The sequence below is a fragment of the Thunnus thynnus genome, chromosome 16 (genome assembly GCF_963924715.1).
Source record: "Thunnus thynnus chromosome 16, fThuThy2.1, whole genome shotgun sequence".
NCBI classification, from domain to species: domain Eukaryota; kingdom Metazoa; phylum Chordata; class Actinopteri; order Scombriformes; family Scombridae; genus Thunnus; species Thunnus thynnus.
The window spans coordinates 10,432,900-10,446,104 of NC_089532.1; the positions used below are offsets into that span (position 1 = coordinate 10,432,900).

At 38.8% G+C, this 13,205-nt stretch overlaps 1 protein-coding gene across 2 annotated transcripts in view; it reads right to left on the reverse strand.

Moving 5' to 3' along the window:
* pld1a (phospholipase D1a) overlaps positions 1–13,205 on the reverse strand; it is a 33,425-nt gene that overhangs the window by 12,123 nt on the left and 8,097 nt on the right. For both annotated transcript variants that reach the window (XM_067613772.1, XM_067613771.1), the window contains exons 2-10: positions 6,589–6,801; positions 5,752–5,921; positions 5,209–5,351; positions 4,336–4,447; positions 4,001–4,066; positions 3,050–3,108; positions 2,635–2,727; positions 1,737–1,889; positions 356–505 (exon numbers count right to left, since the gene is read on the reverse strand). In XM_067613772.1, the coding sequence (XP_067469873.1) occupies positions 356–505; positions 1,737–1,889; positions 2,635–2,727; positions 3,050–3,108; positions 4,001–4,066; positions 4,336–4,447; positions 5,209–5,351; positions 5,752–5,921; positions 6,589–6,769 (1,127 nt within the window). In that variant the 5' untranslated portion in view covers positions 6,770–6,801. The remainder of the gene's footprint in view (positions 1–355; positions 506–1,736; positions 1,890–2,634; positions 2,728–3,049; positions 3,109–4,000; positions 4,067–4,335; positions 4,448–5,208; positions 5,352–5,751; positions 5,922–6,588; positions 6,802–13,205) is intronic.

Below are 13,205 nucleotides of genomic sequence, written 5' to 3' on the forward strand. Positions count from 1 at the left end.
CACACACTGTCCTATCACAGGTCGCCTTACAACTACCACAAAACCACAAGTAAGTCATAAGCAGACTGAAAAAACAACACAAAAAACAAGAGCAATAAGAGGGTCATGAAAATGCATTTGTCTGTTAAGTTCCCTGACTTTCTTAACCGTGCAGGCTACACCCATAGCTGTGTCATCATGACATAACTGTTCTTTAAACACTCTCTTTTTCCATTCGCTCACAGGCCCACATGTCTGTCCCTCAGGCTCTTTGCTGAGTACAAACGTAATGACGCTACCACACGGACAATTCAATATCACAGAATCTGCGTGGTGAAGGAAAGAGACTGCAAAACTTCTCTCCCAGTATAGCTACCATTTGGCAGGGATGTTTTCCTCTTCCTGTGCAAATGATCCAAAGCGGTGATCTCGGAGGAAAGCCTTCCCATGATTCCTCACAAAGCTTTCAATGCTCTGACCCCACCAGCGGGCATGTCTGTAGCTGCTGCACTTAAACACCAATGTCCTGCAATGAGAATGTACACAGACACAAACTCAGACACAATGAAATAAACTTTAATGTCTGTGCTCAAACACACAGACACATATAGTCTTGTTATGGGCTATAGGCATGAACAACATTGGTTCCAAAACATGAGGCAATCATGTGACTTTTAGTCTCATTTATCTTATCACCGCTGAACAGTTTATCAAAGCTGGCATTTTTGTTTTCCTTTTGTGAGATAAAAGAGCTGAGCAATTATTCCTGAATTAAAATAAGCCTTCAGGAGGTTGGAATGGAAAGAAACTTAAGACAACAATCCACCCTGTAATACCAGACTATTAACAACCAATTTAAGCAATGTACTGTAGCTATGGCTCCAGGGATGGCAATGTTGGTCTGTCCTTCTTGTCCAGACTGACAGTCATGCACCTCAGAGAATTATTTAATTGTGACTTTGGTTATCCCCTGTCTTTGTCAGTAGCACCACTAGCAGGTCAAAGTATTCACTTATCCAGTGAAATATCTCAAGATCTACTGGATAGATTGCCATGAAATTTGGTACAGACATTCATGTGCCATTCAGGATGAAATGTAATGCCTTTTGGGTTTATGATCAATTACCTGAAAAAGTAATGACATTTCCATTGATCTCAGTTGTACGTTGTGGCTAATTAGCAAATATTAGCATGCTAACAAGCTAATCTGCAATGGTGAACATGGTAGACATTTTTCATGCTGAACCTTGCAGCCGCTAGCATGGCTTAGTCTTGTTTATGTTTTTTTATTTTTATTTTTAACATTGGTTGAGATTTTCAGCGCAAGTTGGATGGAAAAAAAATATTTTTAGCTTTTAAACATCTGGTTTTGGTGCCAGACCAGGGGTTGACATGCCACAATCATACAGGGAAAAGTTAAAACACCTTTCTCTGCGGTTGTAGATTCAACAAACCCGAATGAAATACAATATATTTTCACCAAAGGGAGAGATTTAACATCTTCTCCATAGCTACTATGGCTGCCTACACATTAAAACTCACAATGGAAGCAACAGGTATGCCTGTTCTCTGGGGGTTGTGGGAGTTGTATTTTTCTTTTATTGAAGGAAATCACTGTTTAAGGACTGAGTGAGACAGACTGAGAGAAAATATACTACCCCATCACAAAATAACCCTCTGGAATACATTTTAACATCATAAACCGATTTTATTTTAACAGAATAAGCCAGTCACACACACACAAACAAAAATATAACCTGGATAGGCTATCGACCCTGACTCCATGTTTGGTCTCTGTGTCTTTGGAGTCCATCTTGATGCTGAACTCTTTATCCACCAGCAGGACGAAGGAGATGGCCCCTGAGTCTGGCTTCATATACAGCAGGAATGAGTCCTTCACCACCAGCCAGCTACACAAAGCACACAAATACCTGTCATCAGTATCATCATCATCACTGTCATCACGAAGATTTATGATTTGTGTGTCTACTTTATGTAAACTTCTGTGGATCTCTATTGATTTCTGTGGACCGGTTCTTAAGGGTGTAGGAAGAAAATCATCACGGAGAGGTAGGTGGCTGGGCTGAACGTTTCAAACGTGTGGGATTTTTTTGTGTTGTCTTTAGAAAATAACAATAAAACACTGCTCACATAATAATTTGGCTGTGATAAAGAGAAAGAATGAAAAACGAACAGACGAAGAGAGATGAGGTGGTGTACGTCAATGAAGCTGGGTTGAAGATACTAAGATACTAAGATGTTTGCAAAGTACAAACATAAATAAATACACAAGAGAGCCAAAAATACCTCTTATTAAAATGCTATCATTATTATGTTTTTAATTTTCAATGAATGGTGACTGCGTTTTAACTTTTTTCTCTTTTTTTTACCCACTGTTTTTTAACACCCACACTCTGACAGCTTCATGCCAGCAATCTGCGTCTGGGAATGTGTAATTTCTTTTGTACGTAGCATTCATCACACCCACATTTTTAGACATGTTTGCCAGTTTAAAAAAAAAAAAAAAGACATTCACTGAAAAAAGGAGAGAGGGAAAAATGCAAGTCCTTCTTCCTGTGTATTATAGTATAAAACTACAGTATTGTTAAAGAGAGACAAAGAGAGAAAGAGACAAAGACAGAGGTAACCACACACCGTTTGGACCAGCGATAGCAGGCCTGGCTGTGACCACAGCAGTTCATGCCAGGGATACGATGTCCACCTGAACGCTTATAAATCATCCCTTCCCTGGAACAGACACAACAAAACAGTAAAGGGATAAGCCAACACGTTTTTGTGGAGTTTGACATTAAGAAAAATATACAATAGACTTCATGCTTTAAATATGTTATATATATATATAAAAACTTGGGTATAAGGAAAGTATATTCTGTAAAATTTGTAAATAAGCATACTCAAAAAAAGCATTTTTTTCATCCTGATCTCAGATTTCAGCTCAAGTGCTTCACTCTGCTGTTAACTGTTAATGTCTTATCCACCTGAGACAAGACTGACATAACAGTTTTTACAGGTGGGATGAAAAGGGATTCAAAGAGGAGAAAATACTCACAGTCCTTTGGGTCCCAAGTCATGAATGAAAGATAGTTGACTGATGTCAATGAACTCCATCTGAGAATAGACAAGAAGAGACAACAAAAGGCTTCACATGGTGACTCTTGTGAAGAAAAAAAGTGATATAAAAACATCGACATGTGACTGTGGGCAGGCAACTATTACATCCACACATACTATCCACCGGGAGAGAGTTCAGCTCATCTTAAATTATGTATTGTCACCTCAAATATAAACTTTAATGCGCCAGAATGATGCACAGTATTATTATGTCAGCACAGGACTGGAACTACACTGTGGCTAAACATGTTTCAAAGGCTCCATCTACCATAAGGGTATAATGAAGAGAACATATTATACATTTCTTTATTGGTCCAAATATAAGACAACTCCCAATTTTGAACAAATAAAAAGTATTTGGATGCAGTGTAGAAGACGATAATCAACATAAATGACGATGCTGTTTTAAAGAAATTATCTGTAACACAAGATATAGTATATACCCTTTTGTATATGTAATTTCCAGAAAAATAACGGTCTTATATTCAGGCTGACATACATTTTTTTTTATTCCATGCATTCAGGAGTCATCAGGCCTTTAGCACATATGGGTAACATACAATGAGCAGCGATAATATGCTTAAATTCCTTGACTGTGTCAACATAAAGCAGACACAGTGCTATGGGTACACACAGATTAAGCATCTGTGTCAACACTCAATGTTCCACCATAAGGGTAGAACATGGAATAAGGTAGAAAAACACTGCTAATTATGTTTACTTTAAAAGTGCATCTCAGGCGTCTAGCTGACATGAGTCATTTGGTTCATATCCAGATAAATTCCCAATACACACAAAATTAGTATAAATGTTAAAATCTAGATTGGCAAGCAGTCATTTTGAGGTTATGTCTAAGTGTGATATTGCAAAGCCTAGTAGGATTACTCACCGTATGGTGATATTTGCGGTACATAGCCATCCTCAGCAGCTTGTTCAAATAGTCTTCTAATTGTCTCTGCAGAAACACATATACTATATTTTGGCCACTGTGAGTATTTTAATGACAAAATCCATGCATATAAACACTTCCATGCACACACACATACACACACACACACACAAGCATACACACAGTGAGAGAGTGTTTTAGAGGATACATGTGTTGACAAGTACCATGGCAACAAGTGAGTGCCAGGAGAGCTCCTTTCCATAAAGTGAAAATATGACAAAAGTGGATTTTCCAGCCAAGAAAACAAAGGCTGCAAACACAATGCTGTGACATACCCTCCTGCTGGAAACCTGTTCGTCTCGCACCAGCTCATCTCCTCCTCCCCTGGGCAGGGAGGGCATCTCCCTCACCTCACTCTTCCTCACTGTCTTCCTCCTCACTGTGTGGCTGAGGAAGAGAAGAGGAGAAACCAAGAGTTTGTGTGTGTGTTTGTGTGTGTTATGTATGTTCACAAAGTCCCAGAGTGCAACAGTCTGATGGCTTGCGGATAGAAGCTGTCTCTGAGCCTGCTGGATCTGGCTCTGATGCTTCTATACTGCTTGCCTGATGGTAAAACAACATAATTTCCTGTGTACCTTCCAGCGAACAGGTGTTGGGACATGCAAATATAAAAGCTTGAATTAGATGACAGCAGGCTAACTCAGTGTGTTGTGTTATATCGGCCAGGGATGCAGAGCGGCAAAATTGACAATAATCATATGAAAACAGTGATACAACCACCAAAAAGAATTTGAAAATACACCCTTTTATGGGAGACACAATAAAAAAAAGTCAACAACACAGACAAAGAGAGTGAAAGAGAGAGTAAGACCAAAGCAAATACTATTAAAATCCACAGGGCAACATTCTATTGTTTTCAAGTGGGCACATCACCAGAGCGAAAAAGAGACAGAGACAGAGAGGGAGGGCAATAAAGGGAGAGACAGAAAGGTGCATTTAAGGACATAAAGATCAAATTGTTAATTCATAGAGTGAAGACTTGGTTTGAGGTGAAGGTTTATCTCTCCATGGAAAGACTGTGAGTCAGTGCACAGTGACAAAAAACAAATGTGCATGTGTGTTTGTGTAAATTTGTGTTGGTAGTGTTTGTACATATGCACGTCTGTGTGGAAGTGTAAATCTGCGTGTGTGTGTGTGAAGGCGCCAACCTGCGTGACGGCAGCGGTATCCTCATGAGGGTCTTGTATGTCCTCAGCTCTCTGTGCAGCTCCATGAAATGTTTCTCCTTTCTCTTTACCATCCAGGTAAACTCACCATGCTTCAGCTCAATCTTAAACACTGCTGGCAGAGACTACACACACACACACATAGGTGGAAAGTCAGAAATGTGTGTTTACAGTAAGAGAGAGAAAATATCTGTTGTAAATGATGATGTATTATATATCAGGGTAAACATTAAGGTTAAAATCATTTTAATTGCTTTAGGAGAAAATATTTAAATTCAAGTGTATAAAAAGTCTGTAAGAATTGTGACTAAAATTAATTCTAGTGATTTATAATAACAATTAAGGCATTTTAACTTAAAGCATTCATTTTTTTAAAATTAAACCTGCCAAAACATTTCCATAAATAAACAAAAATAAGCATAAATATCCAAAACAAAATGTTGATGTATTCTGGAAATAATAAATTGAGCAACATGAAAATGTGCGAGATACTTTGTTTTTGTGATTGTATACTCTGTGCAGTACCTTGTTGACACTCCTGTGGTGAGACAGGTTGAAGCGGTCCTGTGCGGTGGTGAATCTCTCCACCTCCAGGATCCGTGCAGTAATGGGAACAGTGGGGAGGTAGACCGTAGCACTGGCCTCCTTAAAGCCCACTGTGGCGTACACGGCTGAAAATGGGATACGACAGTCCCCTAGGAAGAGAGAGAGAGAGAGGCGGTTGTTGTTCAGTTTGTGCATGTAGGAGTTTCTCGGGCTGGTTTTGGAGGCGAGTAGGCTGCATCGCTGAAAAGTCGGCCTTTGTTCAAGATTTTTTTTTTTTATGCATTGCTAGTTTGCAGCGTTAGGTCAAATGTTTCTGTTTATTCTCTGGTAAAGTTTGTGAGATCTAAATTACGTAAAGGAAATAGTGACCCTCAGACTCTTGCACTGTTTAGATACCAGTTAAGAGGCTCACTCTCACTTAGCCGTCCTCAATTTCCTACATTTCCCAGAGACCCTGGGTACAACCCTAAGAGGACAGCATGAACTTATTGCTCTGGGCTTACAGTGACATGTACAGTCGTTCCATCAAGTTCAGTCTCTTGGGGAGTTTGCATAATCCTACCATCTGAACTGTTTATCACTGGAATAAATGGGCACTTTGTTTAGTTTTAACTGGCTTTTGAATAGTTTTTGCAGTATTCTTTAAATATATTGTTTTCAAAATAATCACACCTACTGTACAGTAGGTGTTTGTATCACTCAGGGTTGTTTTGTTTTTTGATATAGTTTATTTTAGGTATAATCTTGTACTTGAGGGAAATGATGGTGAGATCATAATATTCAATACAGAAAGACAACAGGCAAATACAAACACACCTACGTAGTTTCCATCATCGACCTCCTCTCCCTCCCCTAAGTCCAGCTCTCTGGTATCCAAGCTTTCCACAAGGTCAGCCATCTTGATGCCGTCGTGTTCGTCCAAGACCGTTGTGGTGTCAGAAACTTCCGAGTTCACCAGGTTGAGGTTACTGGTAGTGGGCTCAGCTTTACCCAGCATGCTTAGCAGTTAAGCCCCTGAGCAGGGCTCACCTAGAGGAGAGGAGAGGAGAAGAGAAATGATCATTTTGAAAAATCAGAAAAACTTTATGACATTGTAGTCATGTTCTGCGGAATAAATGGAAACTTGAGAATTTCTGGGTTTACATGTTCTTGTTCATGTTGTAAGCATGTGACCATTTCCTGAGTGTACATACAATCCCACAGAGAGGGTCATTTGACCTCTAGTGATCATACTTCTCACGACTGGTTACCAAACCGTGCTGTTTTAACATAAGAGTCCCAAAAGGACCCAGAAGAATGCAGGACCTTTGACAAACATACGCACAAGAGACAGTTGTAATCCCGGATGAGCCTCCATTGTTATATTATGGCGGGCTCAAACACCAAACATAATAATGGACACAACACCAGTAGAAGTTTACTACATATGAGTTTATTGAAGTAAATTAATCAAATGAATGAATGAATGATGACCTACCTAGCACCTAGATACCTAGCACCACAAAGGTGCTGCTGCAGCAGGGTGGAGAGAGAGAGACTTTTTGTTTGTGGACTACTGGTCTTGCTTAGCCTGGGATTTTATTTGTTTTTGTTAATAAATCCCATGGTTTAAGTATTTTTAAAAGGTGTTAGGGTTTTACTTTGGGTAAATGGTGACATCTTGTTCACCCTGTAAGGTCAGCTAAGGGTGAGGCATAACACATGTTAGAGGGTCACATGTGGACAGCATTCTAGACACAGTGGCACTAGGATGGGAATATGTAAAAATGAGACAGTTCAGTGCTGAAAATCAGCCAATCAGGTGACAGAAAGGAGATGTTCAACATAGGATCTGATGTCTGTTTTGTAATCATAGCTCCAAAATTTGCCTATTCCAAACCCAAGGTTAATAATAAAGATGGTAAATATCTACGGTTGCAACTAACAATAGTTTTCATTATTGATTAATCAGCCGATTATTTTATCATTTTAAAAATAAAATGTCAGAAAATAGTGAAAAATGCCCATTATAATTTTGTAGAGCTGATGGTAACATCTTAAGTCTTGTTTTGTTTGATCAACAGTCCAAAACCCAAAGATAGAAGATAAAGTCCATGTAAAGGAAAATCAGAGATTTCTTTCTTAACACATTATACATGTCAGAAAATGATTGCTGTAAACATGTGAAAAGACTGAACTACTGAATTGTGGAGTTAAGAGTGTTGAACTGTTTTTCACCATTTCTGTGTTCAGGATTTTTTGGGCGGGCCAGAAATGGAGGCTTGATGATGTAGAGGGGTTACCAGCATGACCCCTCCCCCACTATATAAAACACTACATCATACATACTCATAGTTATTACTTTTACACTGGATAGTTTTTCAAACTTCAACTGGATACAACTAGGATTCACTTCAGATAATCCGCTGTTACTAGTGAATGGGGCCATTTTTGCTCAATGTTAACACTCAAGGAGTTATTTTAAACTGTTCGGCTGGGAGGACAGAAGGAGTTGGAAGCAACCGACACCTGCCTCCGCCCCCAGCCTCAGCTTCTGCATTGGCTGTGCGGCTGGGAGGTCTCTGGCCAGAGGGGAGCATTTGCTGGGCAGCACTTCATCAAAAAGCACAGCGTGAGAGGCAATTGCTACGAGGGTGAAAGCCACAATGAAGCTGCCGAGGACTTTTCAGCAGAGAAGTGAGTAACATTAAGTGCACCAAACTTCACTGACAAAAATGACAATGTAACATAATGATGATTGGTAATGGATCTCCTGTTAATTAGTCATTTAGGTTATATTTTTACTGAAATAAGTCTACATTTACCTAAAAAATATGTGCTGAATTAAACAGTGTCTCCTAACGTTACTTTATTTTTAAAGCTCTTAAAAATAAAGCTTTTGAAGCTTTATTTTTAAGCTCTATAAATATCTATGGATTACTTTTGACAACTAAAGCTAAGCATAAGCAGTGGACAACAAATATACAGATGGATGAAGTAGAAGTAGAAATAACTCACTTACTGAAAAATGTCACATAGCTGGGATGTGATCTGTGCCAAACATAGTATGAGTCATAGATCTTACGCTCATTTTAAGATTAAGTAATCCCCTTGTGCTCTCTATGAAATCATCCACAGTTGTTATGTTTATCCACTAATTACAAACCATTGTGTTGATCATTATTCTTGGAGCCATAAAATAAAATAAAAAAAACCTGATTTTTCTGCAGAAACATTTGCCATTTTCTTTTAATGATGAAGAAAACAATCATGCTGAAATACAGTCCTAAAATCAGCAAAAAAAACCCTGTTATATTATCTCTAATACTGCACCAGACAGGGCTGCAGCGCTTAATTGCTTGTAACTTGGATCCAAAAGTGTTGTTGAGAATAAATTATTTTCTGACCAATAAATGTTGCACCAACCGGACAACAGAAGAGCTTTTGAGAATGGGCAGTGCCTTTAACTGTGGTGTGCTGAGATTAAGTTGTTCTCTCTATGAAAGGGGGGTTAAAAGGGTTCAATTCAGGTTGTGACAAAGTCAGATTGGTTTATTATCTTGGTGATTCAGAGAATTATTTTGTGCTTCTGAAACTCAGCAGTACTGAGATCATACACTCACAACCCCACCCTAATTTCCAGTCTGGCACATTTACTGTAAAACTAACCTTGTTTGGGAGTTATGGCTGCCTGAATAAAATGTGCATGGCACAAACTGCTCTCTCTTGCTGTTCGTGACTTCAGAGGAGTATTTATCAGCACACATCCCCTCACATGTACACATCCCTGAGAGCTAACCTACTTAAATCCAGCTAATGACCAACTACTTGCCTGACTGGAATTCAGTGACACACACAGTGACTGACATAAAGGAATCAGCTGACACCTTCCACCCCACCCAAATCAGACATGTCATCCCGAGTTTAATGACTTGCTATGTGCAGATGAGCCCATTTTGTCACTTCTTAATTTTCTTCTGTCTTTCATTTATTGTCTTGCCCTCTGGGTATGGGTCAATGTCTTATACAGTGCAAAAACATTGCAATAACTAGACAACTATAGGACAGAGACCATCATTGAAATTTTAAACTGATTTTTCTATTGATTACCCTTTTTTATTATTTTGTTGATCTTTATCTGCATTATTTAAGGTCTGAATGTATTTTCAAAAGGAGAATCAGCATTGAATCATCTACATTATGTCAGTAATCTTTGTCACACAGACAGGCTCTACATGCAAGAGGAAGACAGTTTATAAAACATATTTCAAATAAGAGGAAGAGCTACTGTATTACTAAATCTTTTCCAAACACAAGTTGACTAAAAACATGTCAATGCACAGTTGTTACAGACACACACACATAAAGTCCTCCTGGGATGTGCACAGCATCACCCCAGTTTCATTTTAAAGGCGGCTTCACCAGAGTGTATCTGATGAGTGTCTTATTAGGGTCAAGAAGTCATTTATTCATCCACACGGATCTTCTGCTTACAGATTCTTATTTTATATTCGGGTCAGTAACGTCTCTGCTTTCCCCAACCTAGCAGTATAATTTCTCTTTGACTGAGATTTGAAAACATTCTATTTTTGGCAGCCTTACAAAATATTACTCCACAGTTTGTGGTATTTTGTCAATGCTGTATCTGTAAATGATTTCACTGACTGCACCCATGGGAGTGTGTGCTAGTGATGTGATTCACTGTGTAAGATAAGCTGTAAGACACCATCACACTGAGTAAGACCTTGCAAAGCGAGGCCTTTAGGACCCACATGCACATCACACACATACACACATCCTGCCACACGTACGTGAAGCAATAACATTAAGTGCACCTATACCTGTGCAATAATGCTAAATTAACACAAACATAAACACAATATGCATTGTAAACACAGTCAAAATACAACTTTTTGACAACTACTCCTTGCAGCATAGACACGTGTAAACATGCAGCAGGCTACATTTATTTCATGTTAAGTGGATGTTTACGTTGAGCAAAGAGCAGTGAAACTGTACTAAATTCCCCTTTTTTTCGTTTCACTATAACCTCACCAATACACACTGCAAAGAACATGAGCTCCTGTTTGTTTCGAAACAATCCTTGAGATGCCACAAACCTGCTAAACCTGAAAATGACCTATTTCATATGTTTGATACACAGCTGCTCCGGCTTCATTTCAGCCCCAAGAGCAGTCATCTGTAAAATCCTGCATTACTAAGGCAGGATACAGGCAGGGTGTGGGAAATAACAGTCCTGTAGTTACAACAGCCACAACTGCATTTTGAATCTTCCACTTTTCAGTGGGAAATAAAAACCACTCAAAAAGAAAGACTCAAAATTCCACCATGCAATATGCTAAGTCATCCAAGACTACCCCATGCTTATGTGGTCCATTAATAAACCTCCCTCCACCCAAGACAGGACAGAGTAGAGAAGAATAAAGAGTCAAGAGAGCAGAAAAGTGGGGAATGAAAGAGAGGAGCTGACTCAGCAGAAAGGTTCTGAAAAGGTTCATAAAAGTTTTAGTATAATTGTTACTGATGTACATCACTGCGAATCATTTTTATGTATTCTACGCTATCTTCTGTATTAGCAGTTCAACTCAATTGTAGTGGTATAGAAATGTAGTTCACAAGTATGGCTAGTGTCTTATGAATATTGGCTTGACAAGAATGTGATAAACGTTATTCCAGAGGATGTTAACAAGGCCTGTAAGATTTATTTTGGGAATGTGCTACGTGACTAATGTCTTTATAAGCAGTGCCGATGCCCCCTGCTATCTTACCCCAGCTCACAGCGATCCAAAAGCATTAATATGAAAGATGAGCATAACATCATTAAACATACAAACCAACTAATGAAAGGCAGCCAGAAAGCAGCTGATAATAAGAAAAATAAACATCCTTTTTGGATAGGACACATACAGAAGGGGTTTACAGGAAATGTGGTGTAAAGTTTCAGAGACAGCAGCTACAATGACTAGCAAGAAAGAACAGCTGTGACTATTATGATGTATTGACATAGCAAGTGGAACCTCGTTGTCACCAGCGAACAGAAAAAAAAGAGGTCTTTTCTGGTCTGGTTTCAAGTGAACAGGGAGGAGTAGCACCAAACGATGAGGGTTCTGGTGATTCACCAGATTTCTGGTCTGTCCTCTCTGAGGCAAGTTTGGGCAGGAACAACACACATATAATTATACTGCCTATACACAATGAAAAAGAACAAGGTCAATTGTTTCTTTACAGTTATTGGAGGCAAAAGAAATCACACCCTCGGAGACTCACATAGGTTTACTTGTCCGCTGATCAGCTGTCACTAAAGCCTAAATTTAACACCGATTTGACCATAATTTCTTTGAGTTTAACCTTAAACTGAAACCTGCCGAAAGAACACACCCTGCTCAAGTTTTAAAAAACGGGTAAATTGTATTTCTTTCCCTACAAAGTGCTAAATTCCTCTGTTTGGAACTAAAAATGTCTGTGACAAGTGAATAACACACAAACACATACACCAACAGATAGCAGCTTGACAGTAAACATTCCCACTCTTGAACAAGATCCAACATGCTCCTACAGTCAGAAGAGTCACCAGCAGTCACACCTACAGTGTCTGCATGTCTGTCTGCTTCCAGTTGTCCAGGCCATTAACTCTTCATTCATAGTCTTGTTTTTTTGTCTGAAACAAGAACACTAATGTAATGTTCATAAACATTCTTATTGTTTGAATCAATAACTTGAGTAACAAATTATTTAAACTCCTTTTTTTAATGTTTTTTTTTTAATTTTCAACCTTTGCCATTCTCAAGTTTTGTCAATTACGTCGACACTGACACTGAAGAACACATTTTGTGAAGTCACATTTTGCAGAGAAGGACAACAGTGTGGGGGAAGACATTTCACACAGTTAAAAAACAGTGTGATGTCTAATTTAGTCCATGTACAAAGTATAGAGTGTGCATTTTGTCCCACTGACCTTTCATGATCAAACAACTAAATGTTTTTATGTACAAGTTACATAATGCCATCGAGATCTACTTGATGGTAATACATTTTTCTATTGTTTTTAGTCTTCAAGATTAAAAAAAGATCATGCATTTGTGTAACAATCTATCAAAGTGTATGTGTTTTCATACCACAAACCTCCAAAATTAAGTCCTACAGCAAAGAGAAAGCAATTTTTTTTTGGATTTGGTCTTTGTAGACATATGGGATGCATCAATGTCATTCAATTCAACAAGGCCCACTGGTTAACTAAGAACCTTTCCAAGTGTATGTGGAGTTCATGCAATCTTAGTTCCAGAAGAAATATTTATGACAGTGCGGTTATCTCCCTGCTCTAAGAATACCCATGACCACCCACAGGCTTGACTCTCACATAGGTCAACTGCAGAGGGACCTGGAATGCTGAATGTAGTTTGAATGTGTGCATGTAGACTCAGATGTCAAACATA